Source organism: Grampus griseus (genome assembly GCF_964374135.1).
Source record: "Grampus griseus genome assembly, chromosome: 12".
Lineage (NCBI taxonomy): Eukaryota > Metazoa > Chordata > Mammalia > Artiodactyla > Delphinidae > Grampus > Grampus griseus.
In genome coordinates, this window is record NC_139006.1 from 9,827,849 (window position 1) to 9,849,760 (window position 21,912).

Sequence of the window (21,912 nt, forward strand, 5' to 3'; positions counted from 1 at the left end):
CCTTTATAAGTCCCTGACTCTTTCTCTTCCCTGGAACATTCTTTCAGTTTCATCTGAATCTATGTCTCCTGAATTGCAATTCCTAACATCCCAATGAACTCTTTTCTTATTTGCAGGCTTCTGCGTTTTCTTGGTCAACAGCTCTTGGTGTGACTCACGGTTATTGACTCTGTTGCTTATTGACCTGAGTGTGTGTTACTGTGAGCTCCATGAGGGCAGACACCACGTCTCTCTTTACTCAGCACTCCATTTCTAGTCCCTAATGGAGGGCACTTAGGGTTCCTTTAATTCCCTTATATGAGGTCAGAAAACCAAACAAATCCACAAGCAAAGCAGACAGACCCCAAAACAAAACCATCGACCAGCATAACTTTCTGACCAACCAAGACGACCTGTTATTTTGGTACTGGCAGAACAAGGGTAAACTGAGTCACCTAACTTTCTGTGTCAGAGTTCCGAAGGGTGGGCTTCTGCCTTAGAATGGCAGACACGGGTTTGCTGTCTGAATGACCAGAAGAAAGAGTTTTGGGCTCGAGGTCAAGCACTCATGAAGGAATTTTAGTTCTTTAGCCTTCACTTTATAGGCCAAAGTCACTGGCGATTTTTCACTTAAATGGAACCTCCCCTCCCAACATTTGTATGTGTGTATGTGAATTGTGCTCTGCCCAATTTTATTACAGACGTTATACAATAGATATATGGATCCTTAATATGGTAGCAGCTGAACCTAAAGGAGAATAAAGCCTTGGAGGGATGGATCTGAACCTCAGTTTTCCTCACTTGCAAAATGGGGATAATAGTACCTACAACACAGGTTGGTGGTGAGACTTAACTGAGATGAGTATAAAAGGGCCCAGCATTATCTCGTGTAATTCTGAAAACAATGCAGAGAGGTCTGCGTTAACATTCCTGTTGTAGAGGTGGGAAAACCTAGACCCAGAGAAATTAGGTGAAGGGATAGAGCTGGGACCTGAACCCAGGAGTTGAGCACAGAGCCTGAACCCTCACAGTGTCTGCCTTTGAATCTACTGCCAGCCTAATGTTCACATCGCAAGGCAAAGGAGAGAAAGGCTACAGGCGAAAAAGGAAGCGTTTCGCTAAAAACTTTGCAACACGGAGACAGTTCCCTCCAACAAGGGTCACAAAGCAAGTGAAAGAAACAAGGCCCAGACCACCCACTAAAAGAAGAGAAAATATGTGCAAGTTAGATATCTGATAAGGGACTTGTATCCAGAATATATAAAGAACTCTTACAACTTAACAATAAAAAGACAAACAATTAAAAATGGGCAAAGAATCTGAATAAACATTTCTCCAGATAAGATATACAAACAGCCGATAAGCACATGAAAAGATTCTCAATCTCATCAATCATCAGGGAAGTGCAAATCTAAACCACAACAAGATACCTTCTAGGTTGGCTAGAATAACGAAGACAGGCGATGCCAAGTATTACTGAGGATGTGGAGACACTGGAAGCTTCATACATTGCTGGTGGGAATGTAAAATGGTGCAGCTGCTTTCGAAAAAAAAGCAACTGACAGTTCCTCAAAAAGTTAAACAGAGAGTTACTCTATGACCTGACAATTCCACTCCTAGGTATATACCCAAGAAAATGGAAAGCCTATGTTCACACAAAAGTTGTACACGAGTATTCACAGCAGCATTATTTATAACAGCCCCCCAAATGGAATACTCAAATGTCCTTGTTTCTTTTAAAATTTACTAGCCCAAGCCCAAACCCTGTTCAGATTCTTTACTAACTGAATACCCAAAACCTAAGTTTGTCCTGTCGCTTCTTCACAAATTTATTGTTTCTTTGTCTGAAAGGTATAAAAGCTGCCTACCTTGGCCACTTCTTTGGTCCCATTTCTAGAGAACTCTGTGTGCACGAATTAAAATTTGTTTCTTTTTCTCCTGTTAATCTGTCTTGTGTCAATTTTATTATTAGTCCAGCCACAAGAACTCAAGAGGGGTAGAGGGGGAAAATTTCCCCTCCCTGACAAAGCCAAACATGAAAGATCACATGATGTATGATTCTATTTATATGAAATATCAACAATAACTAAATTCACAGAGACAGAAAATAGATTAGTGCTTGCCAGGATCTGGGAGCACAAGGGGATGGGGAGTGACTGCTAACGGGAATGGGATTTCTTTTAGGGGTGGTAAAAATTTATTGGAATTAAACAGTGGTGATGATTGCACAACCTCGTGAATATACTGATACCAAAACCCACTAAGTTGTACACTGCTTTGTTTTTAAAGAAACAAGACCAAGTGACAGAGCTTTTGCACAGTGAGGGCTCCAGTGGCTCAATGATGGAGCCCAAGGAAACTGGCAGGATCTGGCAAGAGATGGTGGCAGGGCTTAGAATCAGCATGGGGGTGCCTGGCGGTTACCCCAGAGCCCACCGGAAGCAGGAGCCAGGCCTGCATGTGTTAATGGCAGATTAGACTTCTGTGTGAGCATGTGAGAAACATCTCCTAGAAATATGGAAAGAAATTCTGTGGGGAGTTGATTTAGCAGGGAGGGATAAAAACCAGTGAATCCTGGGCTATTGTGTAGAAATGTAAGCCCCATTTAAATGCACAGGTCATTAATGCCTAGGGAAACTGGGATCCAGACAAAAACAGATCGAGCTTCAGTGACCAAATTAACTTTGAGTAATTGTTCTAATTTGGAATGACGGTCGAAGTAAGAGTAAACCAAGAATTGATGCTAAATCTGGGAGCAGGCTGGCTTGAGACCAAAGCAAAGTAATGGTCTGTTAAGAGCTCTTGTGTGACATCCCACTGGATAACAGAGCCCTACCTTTCTTTTTTTCTTTTTGCAGTACGCGGGCCTCTCACTGCTGTGGCCTCTCCCGTTGCAGAGCACAGGCTCCGAACGCGCATGCTCAGCGGCCATGGCTCACGGGCCCAGCCGCTCCGTGGCGTGTGGGATCTTCCCGGACCGGGGCACGAACCCGTGTCCCCTGCATCGGCAGGCGGACTCTCAACGACTGTGCCACCAGGGAAGCCCCCTACCTTTCTATTTTGTGGCCTATTCTGGGATTCCTTCCTGGGGGAGTTAAATCCGTTTTAAGTGGATGACATAGATGTCATAGCACATGTCCCTGGAACACACAAAACTTATTCCACCACAGGGCCTTTGCACCTCCTGGCTCTGTCCAGGTCTTTCCATGGCTGGCTAGTTCTTATCCTTTAGTCTTTGCCCATCACCCTTTCTAAAGTAGGTTTTCCTCACCACCTGCCCTCACTAATCCTTCTCTCATACTTCCCTGTTTATTCTCTTCACAGTGCTTATCACTCTGAAACGATCTCGTTTATGTGCTAACTTGCGTATGGTCTGCCTTCCCCGACTCGTATGTAAGTTGCCAAAGAGCTGAGACTTTGTCCCACTCGACAAGCAGGGGAAGGCGGTGGTTGTCCTGTGCTGCCCATGGAGGATTGGGTAATTCTGCCCAATTTGGGGGCAGAGTAGATCCCTTTGGTTGTGAGTCTGAAGCCACATGCTCCAAACATCTCCTCTGTTTTATTTCCTGTGTTTTATTTCTTAAGTGATTCAGAATTCTTGAGGGGAAGCAGTGTTTAATTTGCTGACCTAACATGTAGACTGCTTTTAGTCACGAGAACCTGTTAGCTCACAGATGTCCAGAGTGTCAGCTGTATTTATCTACCTGGTCGCCACAGTGTCTGGCACATAGTAAGTGTACAAAAACTGTTGAATGAATGAATGTGTGAGAATCCCCGTTCCCTGCTTTCTACCCTTGAGAAATGTCAGCTGAAAATTTCCCAGGTCCTGTGCCACCTTCTCTAAGGGAACTGAGCACACTCAAGTGATGCTTCTTTGTGTTGACTTAAATCTCTCCTCCCTCATCTGAATTCCTTCTCCCAGCTTTTCTCTTTGAACTTCAGAGCTAACTGCCACGCAATCGGCTTCCTACCATGGTGGCAGGGGCGAGGAACGGCCGTAAATGGAAGAGAAGCCTGGCGACCTAGGCTTTCTCTGTCTTTGGCAATGCAGATGCCTGTTTGCCACATCCTGCCTCCTTTGTTTTCCTTCTCATTGATAACGGGTCTTGGACTTTGCCACAATCAAGCACAGATGTGGAAGAGATTTTTTGGGGGGGTTCATGGGATGTCTGACATGATGGAGACATCCTCTCTGGTGTCTGCCATTTCCTTCTGTTGGTAGATCCTTACTGAGGAGATAGTGTGGCTCAAGGGAAAATATTATGAACCACGTGTCCTTCAAAAGCACAAAGAACTCATCTCAGGAGCATCAGGGGCCTCCTAAGTGGGTGAGAGACAGAACAAACAAATGGGCTTAACTATGGAAAGCAGTATGGAGGTTCTTGAAAAAAATTAAAAATAGAACTACCACATGATATAGCAATTCCACCCGTGCGTATATATTCAAAGGAAATGAAAACAGGATCTTGAAGAGATATCTGCACTCCCATGTTTATTGCAGCATTATTTGCAAAAGCCAAGATATGGAAGCAACCTAAGGGACCATCAATAGGTGAGTGGATAAAGATGTGGTATATACACACACACACATACAATGGAATACTATACAGCCATGAGAAAGAAGGAAATCCTGCAACAACATGGATGGACCTTGAGGACATTAGGCTAAGTGAGATAAGTCAGACAGAGAAAGACAAATACTGTATGATATCCCTTATATGTGGAATCTAAAAAAGCCAAAGTCACAAAAACAGAGAGTAGGGCGGTGGTTACTAGGGGCTGGAAGCTGGGGACCTGGGGAGATGTTAAGTGTACAGATTTGCAACTAGTAGATAAATAAGTCCTGGGGATCTAATCACAGTATTGTGATTATAGACAATACTGTATTATAAACATCAAACTTCTAAATATCAAAGAGACTAGGTCTTAATTATTCCCACCATGAAAAAAGAAAAGATAATGATGTGACATAATATAGGTGTTAGCTAATGCTATGATGGCAATCGTACTGCAATACATAAATGTATCATATCAAAATGTTATACATGTCAAACTTACACAAAATTACATGCCAATTATATCTCAATTAAAAAAAAAAGTGGGCTTATATTAGTGGAGGTGAGTTTCTGCTTAGGTAAAACCCCAGTAAAATCAGACCCAAAACAACAAAACTGCTATTTTCTAACCATTTCCTTTGGGCAGAAACTGTGCTAAGCTGTGCTTTCTCTATCCTTAGAGATTTTCAAGACTAGAACAAAACATCAGAATAAAATAGCATTTGTCTTGACTGAGCTACAGAGCTGACCATTTCAGCTTGATAAGAACGTATGGGGCTTCCCTGGTGGCGCAGTGGTTGAGAATCTGCCTGCCGATGCAGGGGACACGGGTTCGAGCCCTGGTCTGGGAAGCTCCCACATGCCGCGGAGCAACTAGGCCCGTGAGCCACAACTACTGAGCCTGCGCGTCTAGAGCCTGTGCTCCGCAACAAGAGAGGCCACGATAGTGAGAGGCCCACGCACCGCGATGAAGAGTGGTCCCCGCTTGCCGCAACTGGAGAAAGCCCTCGCACAGGAACGAAGACCCAACACGGCCAAAAATAAACAAATAAACAAACCAATGAACCGACATTAAAAAAAAAGAATGTATGATGTAGAAGTAGCCCCACCCTTCAAGGTGGAGAAGGATTCACTTATCTACCACCACCCCCTCTTCCTTCTTGCTGAAGATTTTTATTGTCTTTAGAAAAATCCTTATTTCTGACTAGAAATGAAGTCTAAACATTTATTATAGAAAAATTGGAAAACAGTAAAAACTTATAGTACAATCTGAAGTTATAATAGCCAAGATTTACCAAGTACTTTGCATATATTATCCTATTGCATTCACAGGGCAACCCCTTGGAGGTAGGTGATATATCTTTTTTAAAATAAATAAATTTATTTATTTTTGGCTGCATTGGGTCTTCGCTGCTGCGTGCGGGCTTTCTCTAGTTGCAGCGAGCAGGGGCTACTCTTCGTTGCGGTGCACAGGCTTCTCATTGCAGTGGCTTCTCTTGTTGCCGAGCATGGGCTCTAGGTGCGTGGGCTTCAGTAGTTGCAGCACGCGGGCTCAGTAGTTGTGGCTCGTGGGCTCTAGAGCGCAGGCTCAGTAGTTGTGGTGCACGGGCTTAGTTGCTCTGCGGCATGTGGGATCTTCTCGGACCAGGGCTCGAACCCATGTCCCCTGCATTGGCAGCAGGATTCTTAACCACCGCACCACCAGGGAAGTCTGGAGGTAGGTAATATTGTTTCCAATTTACAGATGAGGAAACTGAGGCTCGGAGGTTAATTAGCTTCATCAATGTCACATGACAGCAAGCAGGGAGCCAGGAATCAAACCCTGGTGGACCTGATAATAGCATTTGTGCCCTTAACCTTTACAGTTATAACACTGTCCATATTCCTGCCACTTAGAATCATTGTAGACATTTTGGAATGCTTTCCAGACTTTTCCCCCCATGCATGTTCATGTGTGTGTGTGCATATAGGTGTGTGGATACTTTTAATTGACAGAATGTGTAAGAACATGTGATCTTACTGCATATACAACTTTATATTGTCTTTTTTCCCCTACTTGATCTTTTACTTTAAACATTCCCCTGCATCATAAAAATTCCTCAAAAGCATGATTCTAACAGTTATAAAATATTCTATGTTCTAAATGTATGTATTATAATTTAGTCAATCTCTTCTGTTGGAATCAATCTTTATCTCCATCTTTAATCTTTCACATTTAAACCACAACAATGACAGACATCAATTAAGCAGTTACTCTGAGCCAGGCACCATGATTCATGTATATTAACTCACTTCATAATTCATTTCATAACTAATGCTGGGACGAACATGTAATATGTAACGTTATGCCTCTTCATTTAGTTAATTTTTTTAACATCTTTATTGGGGTATAATTGCTTTACAATGGTGTGTTAGTTTCTGCTTTATAACAAAATGAATCAGTTATACATATACATATGTTCCCATATGTCTTCCCTCTTGTGTCTCCCTCCCTCCCACCCTCCCTATCCCACCCCTCCAGGCTGTCACAAAGCACCGAGCCAATATCCCTGTGGCATGCGGCTGCTTCCCACTAGCTATCTACCTTACGTTTGTTAGTGTGTATATGTCCATGACTCTCTCTCGCTCTGTCACAGCTCACTCTTGGTGAAGCTTTCTTTGTATAGATCTTGCTTGTTTCCTAGGTTTATTTCTGGTATTTAAATTTTTTATTTGCTATTGTGACTTTGCCAGTATTTTGATCTATCGAGTTCCCAATACTGAAATCCTAATTTCAGAACATGTTCCCTTTGCTTCAAAACACCTATTCTCTCTTTCAAAACCATGCTCATCTTTATCATCCCTTTATCTCTAGTAGATATTTGCCTAATGGGAAGTAAGTAAGGTTTTCTCTCTTTCTGTGTGTGTATATGTCTCTCTCTCTGCCTGTGTTTCTCTCTCTCACACACACACTCACTCACACACCTGTGCAAATTTACATTCATGTCTGAACATAGTCGGAGATACTTCTGTCCAGGTGTAAGAACTCTCTTTATATAGATCAATATTGTCTTAGATCCCAAACTCCCAGATAGCAGGTTCCATCAAAATAGCCTGATGGGGCTTCCCTGGTGGCGCAGTGGTTGAGAGTCCGCCTGCCAATGCAGGGGACATGGGTTCGTGCCCCGGTCTGGGAAGATCCCACATGCCGCGGAGCGGCGGGGCCCGTGAGCCATGGGCGCTGAGCCTGCGCGTCCAGAGCCTGTGCTCCGCAACGGGAGAGGCCACAACAGTGAGAGGCCCGCATACCGCAAAAAAAAAAAAAAAAAAAAATAGCCTGATGGATGTGGGTACTCGGTAAGTATTTTTAGTAATAATGTCTGAGTTTTCAGAGGACTCTGGGGTTTCCTGTTTAGATTTTGCTTGCTCCTAAGTTTCCTTGCCTAAAGGTAGTGCTGGGAATTCAGAGACTAAGCGTTTAGATCATAAGGCACATTTCCTTGTCATCACCATTCATCTATTCATGCTAATCTGTCTCCTTCTTGGGCTTCTGGGCTGTTTCTCTCTATAAATATCTTCAAGGACAAGTGAGAATTGCCCTTTTGCCCGTCTATCACTAAAATAAAAAAACTAGAGAGAAATTCTGCCAGGCTTGATGGAGAGTATTACATGAATGTTTCTTATATCAATGGAGCAAGGCTATTAAAAGAAAAAGCTCTCAGAACATCAAAGCTGTGTTCCTATCCAAGGGCAAGCATAGTCATCTGATTATAATGCTTCAAGAGGCCAGACTGTAAACTTCATGGGGGTGAGGACTGTCATGTTTGATTTTGTCCACTAGGGTCACCTTTCAGAGCCTTGTTTCCTCATGGATAACCGGGGAGAACCGCTTTCGTCTGTGTCTCGCTGGAATTTTGTGACGAACAAGTGGAATTGTGTCCATATGAAAATGCTTTGAGAAGTAAATACATATGGAAAAATGTAATAATACTAACAATACTAATAATAACAGCAATAGCACACTATCAAAATTATCCAGAACAAAGAACAAATGAAGTTATCAGAAGAGGCAGTTAAATATAGGAGGTGTCCTTTAGTTTGGGGAATAGAAAGCATGAGGTAAAGGGTAAAGGAAACAGAAAGACAAATTTCTGAATTCCACCTGTAGAAAAGAAGCTAATGAGGGAGGAGGAACATCAGCAGAAGTCTGGCTGCGGGACACATTACAAATATCTGCGTTGGGACTTCCCTGGTGGTCCAGTGGTTAAGACAACGTACTTCCAATGCAGAGGGTGCAGGTTCGTTCCCTGCTCAGGGAACTAAGATCCCACATGCCACGCGGTGTAGCAAAATATATATATATATATATATATATATATATATATATATATATATATATATATATATATATATATATATATATATATATCTGTGTTGGGCTCAGTATCAAAAAAAACCAAACAAGCCAGTCAAAATATGGGCAGAAGACCTAAATAGACATTTCTCCAAAGAAGACATACAGATGGCCAACAGGCACATGAAAAGATGCTCAACGCTGCTAATTATTAGAGAAATGCAATTCAAAACCACAATGAGGTATCACCTCACACCAGTTAGAATGGCCATCATCAAAAAGTCTACAAACAATAAATGCTGGAGAGGGTGTGGAGAAAAGGGAGCCCTCCTACACTCTTGCTGGGGAATGTACATGGGTGCAGCCATCATGGAGAACAGTATGGAGGTTCCTTAAGAAACAAAAAATAGAGCTACCGTATGATCCAGCAATCCCACTCCTGGGCATATATCCAGAAAAGGTGAAAACTCTAATTCAAAAAGATCTATGCACCCCAATGTTCATAGCAGCACTATTTACAATAGCCAAGACATGGAAATAACCTAAATGTCCATCGACAGATCAATGGATAAAGAAGATGTGGTGTCTGTGTGTGTGTGTGTGTGTGTGTGTCTGTAGTAGAATATTACTGAGCCATAGAAAAGAATGAAATAATGCCATTTGCAGCAACTTGGATGGACCTAGAGATTATCATACTAAGTGAAGTCAGACAGAGAAAGACAAATATCATATATCACTTATGTGTAGAATTTTTAAAAAATGATACAAATGAACTTATTCACAAAATAGAAATAGACTCACAGACATAGAAAACAAACTTACGGTTACCAAAGGGGAAAAAGAGGGGGAAGGGAGAAATTGGGAATTTGGATTTAACAGATACACACTATTATATATAAAATACATAAACAAGGACCTATTGTATAGTACAGGGAACATTCAATATCTTGTAGTAAACTATAATGGAAAAGAATCTGAAAAAGAATATACATATAAAGCTGAATCACTTTGCTGTACACCTGAAACACTGGAAATCAACTATACTTCAACAAAAAAATAAAAGCACAACATCTGAGCAGGAAAATAAAAAACTGTGTTGGAAGAAAGGTAGAGAGGTGGGTCTTGAGGCAAGAATGTTAGGGATGAAACACCCTGCATTATTACTCTAATAGCAACAACGGATCAACTCATTAAAAGTGAGAACCAATGTATCATTAAGAACAGTATTTCCCAAAGTGTGTTCTGTGGCGTATTAGCCTGAGGATCAAAAGATGCTAGGCCACATGCTTAGTAAATGTCCCATGCTATACCGTTCCAAGAACCACAGGAAACAGCGGTTGGCCAAAGGCTTCACAAGACCTCCAAGGAAAGCAAACAGTTCACTTTTGCTTAACTTAGCATTTGACTTCTCAATTTTCCCCCGTATTCCCTACCCCTTTTTTTATTGATAAAACTTGTTTATATCAGGCAGAACCAGTTGTTTGAGAAGCATGGTTTTGGAAAATATGGTTTAATCCCTGAACTTGCAGAACTGGAGATTTCAGATATATTCAGGCTCCTGCTCTGAAGGCATCGTACTTCTGGATGAGCAGCTTTGAACTGAAGAGTGTTAGTTGAGAACAGAAATCAATTTCCAAAGGTGGACCCATTGGCCTGCAGTGTGTGGGGTGCTGGTGAGCTCCAGATGAGCCAGGAAAGCTATCCTTGGGAACCAAGCCTTGGCTAACTTCTCAGCAATGCTTGGCATTAGCCTGGGTCTCCTGGATATTTTCCAAAAAAGTTTTGGCAGAAACACAGAACAGAGAGGGGAAGGGAGTGTAATCCTCAGAGATAAAGGTAGGAACAAATTTCGGCCTCTGGAGCCATTCATTCATCCATCCATCCATCCATTCATTCATCAAGCATACATTACTTATCAACACTGTGCTAAGTTCCTGGGGCTAACAGTGCAGCCGCAAGGGGTGCAGAGAAGGAAAGGTACTCTGAGAGAAATCTGTTCAGAGTCTAGTGAGTACAACCTAGGGTGAGGGCAACAGGGCAATCAAGAAGGGCTTCACGAAGGAGGTGACTTTCCAGCTGAGCTTTGAAAGAGGAGTGAAATCTGCATTTTAACAAGAGCTTCAAGTGGCTATATTTTGAGGAGCACTGTTCTAGGATATGAGCCCTCCTACCTGGCCTTCTCTTGAGGACTAGTTGAAGGTGTCCTTCAAAGTCATCGTTAAAATTCATTACAAGTCATGGATAAAGAAGGTGTGGTAGATATATACAATGGAATATTACTCAGCCATTAAAAAGAATGAAATAATGCCATTTGCAGCAACATGGGTGGACCTAGAGATTGTCATACTGAGTGAAGCAAGTCAGAGAAAGAGAAATATCGTACGATGCCTCTTATAGGCAGAATCTAAAAAGAAATAGTACAAATGAACCTATTTACAAAACAGAAACAGACTCACAGACTTAGAGAACGATTTATGAGAACAGACTTATGGTTTCCAGAGGGGAAGGATGCGGGGAAGGGATAGTCAGGGAGTTTGGGATTGACATGTACATACTGCTGTATTTAAAATGGATAAGCAACAAGGACCTACTGCATAGCACAGGGAGCTCTGCTCAATGTTATGTGGCAGCCTGGACAGGAGGGGAGTTTGGGGGAGAATGGATACATGCATACGTATGGCTGAGTCCCTTTGCTGTGCACCTGAAACTATCACAACATTGTTAATTGGCTATACTCTAATATAAAATAAAAACTTAAAAAAATTTATTACAAGTCAGACATAGTTTGCTTATTAACGAATGGCAAACTGCACCTCAACCATGGCCTGCTTTGCCAACTCATCTAATAGCTGCTGTTTTGTTATCTGGGCAATGTTTAACAACTTTGGGAGGGACTTTCTTTTTTCCTTAACAACAACAAGAAAACCTTTTTATTATGTAAACTTTCAAACATATTAAAAAATTAACAGAATAATGTAACAAAACTCCATGTTCCCATAACCCAGCTTCAACAACCATCCATTAGTGGCCAATCTTGTTTTATCTATATCTCCCATATTATAACAAAGCCATCATAAAATTTTATCAGTAAATTAAAATGTTTTCTTTTTTTTTTTTTTTTTTTTTTTTTTGTGCGGTACGTGGGCCTCTTACTGTTGTGGCCTCTCCCGTTGCGGAGCACAGGCTCTGGACGTGCAGGCTCAGCAGCCATAGCTCATGGGCCCAGCCGCTCCGTAGCATGTGGAATCCTCCCGGACCGGGGCACGAACCCGTGTCCCCTGCATCAGCAGGCGGACTCTCAACCACTGAGCCACCAGGGAAGCCCTAAAATGTTTTCTTTTACAGGAACACACAGATTATCATCTTGTACCTCTAATAATCTAGGACTCATTAGATTGAAAGGACCTACTGAAAGGATCCTAATAGCAGTTTAAACTCTATGTTCCCAGATACCAAATGTCAGTGGCCACCCTCTGCCACATATTGGGGAAACTTATGAAAGTAGCCATCCAGGCAAGGGGCTGCTTGGGTGAGGCGCATATCTAAAATTTATGGGTATTGGGGTTTCCCTGGTGGTGCAGTGGTTAAGAATCCGCCTGCCAATGCAGGGGACACAGGTTCGAGCTCTGGTCCTGGAAGATCTCACATGCCGCGGAGCAACTAAGCCCGTGTGCCACAACTATTGAAGCCTACGCGCCTACAGCCTGTGCTCTGCAACAAGAGAAGCCACCGCAGTGAGAAACCTGTACACCGCAATGAAGAGTAGCCCTGCTCGCTGCAACTAGAGAAAGCCCGCGCACAGCAACGAAGACCCAACGCAGCCAAAAATAAATAAATAAATTTATTAAAAAATAAAAATCTATGGGTATTTATAATAGAGCTTTCCAACAAAGCTGACACAATTCAGGCAAGGTCTCTGTCACCTGAAACCATCTTAACACTCTTCAGAGCTTCAAGCACAGGAATTCATAAGAAATAAGTCATAGGTGTCTATAATATTAATAACCTATTTCTCAGATGACAATGATGTGGAAAGAGCCACAGAAGGAAGAGAGAAATCACACTGAGAGACCCAACGAGCTACAATATTTAGAGCTTCAACTTGTAAGCAATGTAAGCCTCCTGGGTCAGCTACCTCGACCAAGATCTGTTATTTCCAAGTTCTGCCTTGGTCACTGAAAACAACAACAAAACCCAAAACAAACAAAAAACCATCAAACCCCCCAAAAAACGTACACAAAAAACACCCCCCTTCTAAACCTACTGAAGTCCAGTTGAAACACAGCATTGACGGATGAGCCCTGGTAGAGCCTGGGTCAGATAGAAAGAACGCCCAGTTTGGTTTGTCTTTCATCCTGTGGATATTTACTTTCTTTTTGACCACAGACCTTGTCGTCTACAGCAGGTGTGGTCAGGCTCTGGGCAGGACTGTGGCTTACTGTGCCAGCCCATGTCCAGATAATGGATTTTGACAATGGCTTCAGATCAATCATCCATTATCAACTGCATCTTCTGCTGGTTTATGAGACCTGTTGCCTTGTTTTGAGGATTTCTCTTTGCCTTTTTTTTTCTGTGCTGGAGCCATTTTCTGGATCCTGTGTCTTTCTCTTTCCTGATTTACTTCCTTGTATTCAGGGAGCACATCCTCCCATAGTTTTCTGAGAAAAGGTATATGTCAGATGTTTTTTTGAGATCTTGAATGTCTGAAATTAATATTTACCTTTAGACCATAGCAGTTATTTATTCCAGTGACACATTTACTGGTCACTGTTTTTATTTTTTATCAAATTTTGCTAGTCTCAATAAAAACAGAAAAACTGCTACTGCTACTGGAAATGGTAACGGCTTGTATCCCTAAAATATCTGCATCATCATCCTTATTGAGTTCATCATCATCATCATCAATACTTATGAGTTCTAGCTGTGTTTTAGGTAATGCCATGAAACCATTTAACTTTTATCATTTAATCTCCACAACAGCCCCTGAGTGGGTACTGTCACAACCCTTAGTTTACAGGGTTGAAAAATCAAGCCTCAGAAAGATTGAGACAGCTGCATGAAATCACAAATGTAGCAAAAAGCACAAAAGGATTTGAACCTCGCTGGTTGGTATCTAGACAGATTCTGTTGGTGTGAGGGACAAGTTCTGTTGAAAGAAGGCTTATAATTCACCTAATTAAAACTCATTGGCTATTTTGTAACCGTACTTAGAGTGACTGAATTGGTTCAACTATGCAAAAGACTGTATCATAACATCATAAAAAATGGAGGCTCGGCATGGACTCACTTCCAGTCTCTTGAGCCAGGCAGCAAATTCCAGCTACAAAACCAACAGGCTAAATTTGCCAACACTCCTGCAACTTGCCTGGAACCTTTTTTCTTCCAGAGGGCAGAGACCTTGCCGATCTTATTGACCACTTGACAGAGGTAAAGGAGTATACCAATGCCTGGAATAGAGCCTGGCATATAATAGGTGCTCAATAAATATTTGTAGGATGAGCAAACATTCTTTCTCCAGGGTAAAAGCCATGTGGATAGTCTCCAGCATTCTATCTTTCAGATGGAATAAACAGAGATAGCCAGGGATGAGCGGGACCACAATGCATGAGGCCTGAAAACCACCCTGGGCTTTACTTTCCAAGCCATGTGCTGCATCTGTGTGGAGGAAGGGTGCCATTTTCAAATTCACATGTGCAATGTGGGCTGGCAATGGCCCAGTCTGGGGGAGATTCTTGAGATATGTGTCCCTGAAATTGAGTACAGTTAAGTGCACTGCAACAAACAGACTTTCAGTACTTGGGAGAAGCAAAGACTTTCATGTCCCCGCTTCTGACAATGCTTGACCCACCAGTGTTTCAATACAACAAACCATATTGTACTGATTCTCATCGGTGGTGCACTGCCTCACAACCAGGACTCTATTAGCTCTGCACGGGATGGTTAAAAGAGCACAGATGCCCACAGCTTGAAGAACACTCTTCTCCAATGTATATTTTTCACAGTAGTTTTATTATCCCCTAGCACCTACTTCAGCTCTGGGATTTTACAGAAGACTTCTCAGGCTTGGTTTAATAAATAAAGATATCGATTGTTTTGAGATTGCTGGCTCTTTTTACAGTTCTGGGAACTAGTTATATGGAGCCTTGTCAGTAGGCATCATCTCCCAGTGTTTACTGATCGGGGTGCTATTGAGTTTGGGGTAGGTCAGTTCTTCATTCGGGCGACAGCCTCCAGCACTGTAGAATATTAATACTCTTAGCCCCTCCCCAAATGCCAGTAGTGCCCCAAATCACTGAGATACACAAATACTCCCCAATATGTCCAGGTGCTTCCATGGGGAATAGCATCACTATTTAGTGCCTCAATTTATCACAAATTACAGATGAGTAAGATCTGAAAATAGCCAGGATTGAACATCACAAGACTCCCTAGGGAAAGAACACACTTGGCATTTGGTGGGCCACCTTCCTCTTACACACCCTTCCACTTCCTCTTCATCCTTTGGACTTTGGAGTTTTTATTATGAAACCTGTCAAATCGGGATGTGCACTGTTTCAAAGGGAAAAAGCTTCCAGTACCTTAGAAGGAGTGCAATGAGGAGGGTGTAGGAAGCTGTTTCTAGAATTTGGATTTCATTAATTTGATGTTCTGTTTGTTTTCATACATGGCATATGATGTTTCCAGATTCCAAATCTATCCATCTGTCTGACAATTATTGCCCGTACCTAGCACAAAGCTGGTGGCTTGACACGCTTTTCTTCTGTTTTATCCTTACAACAGTTTTGCCTCCACTTAAAGCACCTTTTACATTCTCATTTTCTAGGTGAAGAAACCAAGGCTTTGAAAGGGTATGGAACTTGGCCATAGTCAACTTTCTGACTCCAGTGTCTACTTTCTGACAACAGAATGGACTCTTGAGGTAAATCTAGTGAAAAAGTCTTGGTGGAGGGAATGGGGATGAGGGGACCAGAAAAAGCTTTCTATTCGAAACACGTACAAGTCTTATCCCCCAGGACACACCAAGTAGCATCGCTAGCGTCCAACCTGTCACCACCTGCTGGAGTTTTAGCTCATCTCAGATGAATGTGGGGTGCGGGGAGCCTTTGCAGGCAGTTGGGAAAGGGGTAAATCGGCTGTCGATTCATTAATAAACCAGGACAGAGTGTGGACACCAATACCAGCCAGAGAGTCTGCTGCTGCCTGGAGAATGTGGCTGCTGCATCCTCCACCCTGCTTTGCTGCCAAAAAACAAAAAGAACCCAAGACCGGATATCTTGGGAGAGGAAAGGAGGAAACTGGCTGGTTGGTCCAAAGGAACCTGAAACGGTGGTCCCGGGGCTCCAGTACAGGATAGAGCAGCCCGAGTAAAACAGACATTGTGATCCATTAACACCATTCATTCAGGCATTCATTCAGGCATTCATTTTGTAATATTTATTGGGCATCTACCACCTGTCAGATTCTCTTCTAGGTAAAGGTACAGCAACAAAAAACAAGCAACAAGCAAATATCCCGGCCCTCAGAGAGCTTATATTCTAACAAGGGGACACACACAGTAAGCACGTTAATAAGTGAAATAATATATCAGATGCAGACGAGTGCTCTGGGCAAAAACTATCGGGGAAGGGAGAATAGAGCTTGTGGGGGTTTGATTTTAAACAGCGATCAGAGAAGCCCTCAGCCAGTGACAAGTGAGGAAAGATCTGACACCTCCACCATGCTGGGCACTGTGCCAAGCGGGTCACACTTTATCTCATCAATACAACAACCCTCAGACATATGGCTTTGATTATTCTCATTTTACAGACAAAGAGACTGACCTTAAGAGAGATGCATACAGCTAGTTAGTACATGGTGGCACTGGGATTTGAACCCAGGTAGTCAGAACTTCAGCGGCTGAACGCTTGAATGTTGGTGCAGATAGCGTACAAACGGGGCCTGAGAGAGGGCAAGCTGCGCGTGCAAATGAGGTCTTCGCGTGTACCCACGAAGCGAATACGGAACCACCCACGGGCAAGTGAGGGCGGGCTTGAAGGGGGGAGGGGGGCGGCGGCTCTTGATCTTTACTGAGCTGAATCCGGACTCTCCCGGGTCTGCGGCTGGAGAGTTCGGTCAGGAGAGGTGGGGAGGGAGCTCAGTGCAAGGGTTGTCCCGGGACAGTGCCCGACCAGCTGCTCCAGTCAATAAGGTTAGGACCTCGCGGGCGCTCCTTGCCCTCCCGGTGGGGTTCGCACGGAGCTCCTACCTGGGCGGAAGAGGGCGGTGGAGGCGAGCTTCGGAAGGGGGGACTGGAACGGTCAGAGAGAGGCGCGCAGCTCGGGAGGCCAGCGCAAAGGGCGCGCGGAGCTGCACGGGGCGCAGGAGTCCCCAGTGGGTTCCCGGGAGCTCCCAGGCCGTTAAGACCCAGCGGTGGAGGGGCGCCTGGGAGCCCTTGGGGGACACCAAGAGAGGCGGGCATAGGGCCCCGCGCAGGAAGTGAGAGAGGGACTACGACATGCTGGGGCAGAAAGAGTAAAAGGTGAGCTCGCACACTGCTGGTGAGAGGGGCACAGGGGTAGCCCAAGAAAGGCCTGGAGAGCGGGCTCACTGGAGAGCGGGGTCAAAGGGTGCCGAAGGGAGCCAGGCAGAGGGAACTGGCGTAGGAAGAAGTGCGAAGGGACGGGAGCCGCAGAGAGGGCGTGCTGAAGTGTGGGACCAGGGGCCTAGAGGACATCGGGGATCGCCTGGGGACCCTCAGAGAGTGGCGGAGGCGGCGCTCCGGCGCGGCAAAGAAAGGACTCCATGCTAAAAGACAGAGGCAGTGCCGCGCCCTGGAGAGGCCGAGCCCCGGCGGGGCGAAGAGCGGCGCGGAGCCTGCGTGCTCAGGGGACGGGGCGTGCTGCTGCCTGTGAGGGTGGCGCGCTTTGAGGCTCCAGAAAAACGGGTTGAGAAGAATCGGATGGGTCCCAGGAATGTCGGAGGAGGCCGGGAGAGAAGCGGGAATGTCCGGGGAAGAACCTCCCCGGGACGGAGAGAATGCACCACGGGCGCTGCTGGAAGAAGTGAAAAGCGGGCCTGGGGGAGGCTTGGGCCGGGCTCTGAGAGCCACAGGGAGCGCAGTGGCGGCGCTGATGGTTGGGGGGAGAGTGCGGAGAGCCCGAGAAAGGTGAGCAGGGGCTGCGGAGGACAGAACACCCCCGGTGCACGCGGGGCTGTGAGGAAGGGAGCGGCCGAGGGCGGAGAGTGCGAAGAGTCCCCAGGAGGGGCCCCCAGGAGGGGCTCTACACGCCCAGGTCTCTCCTCCCTGGCTGCTGCGGGCCCTCGTTCACTCACCATGATGGAGAAGACTAAAGCCACGATGTTGATGGGGTACGCGGGGCAAAAACACGAGACGATGGCGAGCCACAGGTAGTTCTTGGGCATGGGCACGTCCTCCTCGGTCTTGTCATTCTCAGTGTTGGCCTCGGGGCTGCTGTCCAAAGCCCTCTTGAAGTCCGAGCTGGGAGCGGACTGAGACATGGGCGAGGCGCACGGTGCAGGGAGGCGGTCGGCGCGGTCTGGGGCTCTGGCCACGGGCTCCCGGCGAGTCGCTGAAAAGCCAGCGGCGCGGGGCTCCAGGGAGACGTAACCTCACCCCTCCGGCGCCCTTCACTTGCACCCGCCTGGCCTCAGGGACCCAGGCCAAGAGCCTCCGCAGGAGAGGGAGGGAGGGAGGGAGCGAGGGCGTGGGGGAGGAGATAGGGAGCCCGCCAGCCTGAGAAATAGGGGGAAGGCACTCCTTGACGACACACCCAGGGCCCAACAGGCAGACACCCAGACTCACACCTAAGAGTCCGGAGTAAAAGGAGGCTCAGGGAAGGGAAAGCAAAGACTCTACATTGTAGACTGGCTGACCTACAGGCTGAAGATGACCAGCTCATCTTTTTAAGCAGCTGAATTTGAATACATTCAGCGTCACAGCAGACGACACAGCTCTATCCAGTTGGCTATCCAACCCTACCGAGGTGCCCAAAGACTTATTACTTCCTCTTGACTTTAAGGATTAGCTTCCCCTGCCCCATCCTCCTTCTTCTAAGACTTTGAACATTGAGCCCCACTGATTTCCTTAACAGGTGGGCAGGGAACAGGGTGCTCAGTTTGGGGCCGAACCCTTCACACACTGCACAGGGGGCCTCTGGAGACTGGAGTGGAGTGTGGACAGGCAATGGGCACCACCCGGTCAGGGCCTGCCCCGGTGCCCTCCACTTTCCCCCAAGCGTGGAAACAAGGAGTCCTTCTCCGCTCCACTTTCCCACCTACAGGAAAGAGAGAAGCAGATAGATCTAACTAGTGTAGACAACCCAGGTGGTTACTGGGATGGAAAGGAGAGACAGGGATCCACTTTGGGAACTGGGGTGAGGATAGCAATCATACCAGTATCTGGGCAATTTACGAAAGACGGTATGGACCAGAACTGGGGCTCCGAACCCAGATAGAGCTGGGAAGTCATCACATCTGAGTTGACTGACCTCAGGAAAATTCCCTCACCTGACTGAGCTCCGATTTTTTCATCCAAAAGAGGTGGAATAATGAGAGACCCTGCCTTATAGGGATGTTGTAAAGACTGAGACTGCATGTCAAGCCACGTGCGTGATCCTAAGGGCTCAATAAATGTTAGCTATTATTAGAATGATATTTCCCCCAAATATAGTCGTTATACAGTATCTCAAACCCAATATCCATTGTTGCAAATATTTCATGAAAAATCCAGATAGTCTCAGCTGGCAGGGTCACAAAGAAGTGCAAATAATTTTAGTGTGCAGAGTCTCAAAAAAAGTTGCTCACACCATCATATGGAGAAATGAGGTGAGAAAGTATTACTCATCTGCTTGGCTTTCTCAGAACATCACTTGATTACCTGGGATGCTCTCACTCATTTCATGGGCCACAGTGATTTGAATATCTACCTCCCTCACTGGACTGCAAACTCCCTGAGACAGGGAACTGTCTCGCTCATCTTTGTGTCAGCCCTTGGTACAGTATCTGGTATTGTGCTTAGCATAGCTTGCTGGGTGAACATATAAAGATGAAACATCACCTATATGTGGAATCTAAAAAAAAGATACAAATGAACTTATTTACAAAACAGAAATAGACTCACAGATACAGAAAACAAACTTATGGTTCCCAAAGGGGATAGCAGGGGTGGGGTAGGGAGACAGATAAATTAGGAGTTTGGGATTAACATATACATACTACTATATATAAAATAGAGAAATAACAAGGACCTACTGTATAGCACAGGGAACTATATTTGATATCATGTAATAACCTATAATGGATACTGAAAAGGGATAGCTGTCTATCTACGTATCTATCTGAATCACTTTGCTGTACACCTGAAACACTGTAAATTAACTGCACTTCAATTTTTAAAAATGATTTAAAAAATGAAGAAACAGTACCACAGTGCCTTTCCCACCATGCCTTCTCCCCCATTTGGTTGGTGAATCAAGTGAGAATAAGCCAGAGAATCCGATTCATCTACTGAGCTCTCAAGCAAGCCTTTGCCTCGGCTGTCACCTCTGCCTGGGATGGTGTTCCCCGAGACTGTCACACGGCTGCTCCTTCTGTGCCTCAGCTGGCAACTGAAATGTCACTTCCTCAGAGAGACAGGGAGCTCTTTAGGTTTATCTAGTGTAGGTCCCCATAATTATTATACATTTTACCAGCTTTTTTTGGGGGGGGGGGTGACATGTATCACTATGGTAATTTACTTTGTTTACTGGTTTGCTGTCTGTTCTTTCTCGAGACTATAAGCTCTGTAACCTGTTCAGGGCTGTGTCTCCAGCACTTAGGATTGTCCTGGTACATACCAGGAATGCAAGCAGTAGTCTTGAATGAATGGATCAGAATTACCTGGGAGAAATGAAAAATGATTTCCGGATCTTGACCAAGATCTATTTGAATTAGAACTTCCCAGGGTGGCACCCCAGAAATCTGTATTTTGAATGCCTGAGAAGTCCGTATTTTTAGAACACTCCCCAGTGATTTTGACGGAACGGAACGTTTTCCCAAATCCCAATACGGTCTCTAGTTCGCAGGATGTAGGTCTGGATCTTTAGTTTTTAGGTTGCCTCTGGTGCCTCACACTCAGCATGTCAAATGTGAAAATGTCCTCCCCAAGAACCTGCTTCTCAAGGCTTGGTCCTTGGCTAATGGGTCCCACCCATTTCTCTAACCTCCTCCCCGGCCAATCCTCTCCCCTCACTATGCCCAGTTTCAAGGGCCTTTTTTTTTTTTCCTTTTCATTTCTCAAGGAGTACACCTAGCCTCTTCCTATCCCAAGGTCTTGGACCTGCTATTCCTTCTTCCCGGACTGTATCCCTCCCTCTCCTCACCTTTTGTCTCCTCACTTTCAGAGCCCATCACCTCATGTATTTACCTCCTGAGAGAGTCCTTCCCTGACCATCATATCTAAAGCAGGCTTCCATAATCTTATTCTCCATCCTTTTATCCTATTTATCTCCTTCACTACATTACCACAACCAGAAACTGTCCTATTTATTTGTTTACTAGTTATTGTCTGTCTCTCCCACTAGAAGGTAAACTCACAAAAGCAGAGATTTTTGTTGGTTTGTTTTGTTCACTGTGGTGTTCCTCGTGCCCAGTTCCTGGCTCTTAATAGGTGTTCAGTAGATATTTGTTGACTCAATAAACTGTGCATGTAGTCATCCAAGTTAGGAACCTGGAGGGCATTATTACTCTCTTTCCCTCAGCTTCTACATGAACAATTCATCACACCCTACTGATTCCATGTCAAACATGACTCTCTACTCCATCCTTTTTTTTCCCATCCGCATGGCCAGTGTTCTAGTTGTAGCTCTTATCAACAATGGAAAGGCTCCAATGGTGGCTGTCTGAGCCATATGTGTGATGTGAGCCTGGTGATATTAGTTGGTGTGACTAAGCCCAAGGATTGGGTACCAAATGGAATTTTGCTGTTTCAAGGTCATGAACTGCACCATCCACTCCAACCCACTTGTGTCATCCAGGGAAATACACACAAAAAAGGGGTTGTTGACT

The 21,912-nt window shown here is 44.8% G+C and overlaps 1 protein-coding gene across 1 annotated transcript in view; it reads right to left on the reverse strand.

The window, feature by feature from the left end:
• The window catches only part of TMEM233 (transmembrane protein 233), a 40,321-nt gene extending 21,817 nt beyond the window's left edge, over positions 1 to 18,504 (reverse strand). The window contains exon 1 of the mRNA XM_082668402.1: positions 18,181 to 18,504. Within this exon, the coding sequence (XP_082524528.1) occupies positions 18,181 to 18,366 (186 nt within the window). The 5' untranslated portion in view covers positions 18,367 to 18,504. The remainder of the gene's footprint in view (positions 1 to 18,180) is intronic.
• Positions 18,505 to 21,912: the final 3,408 nt, after the last annotated feature.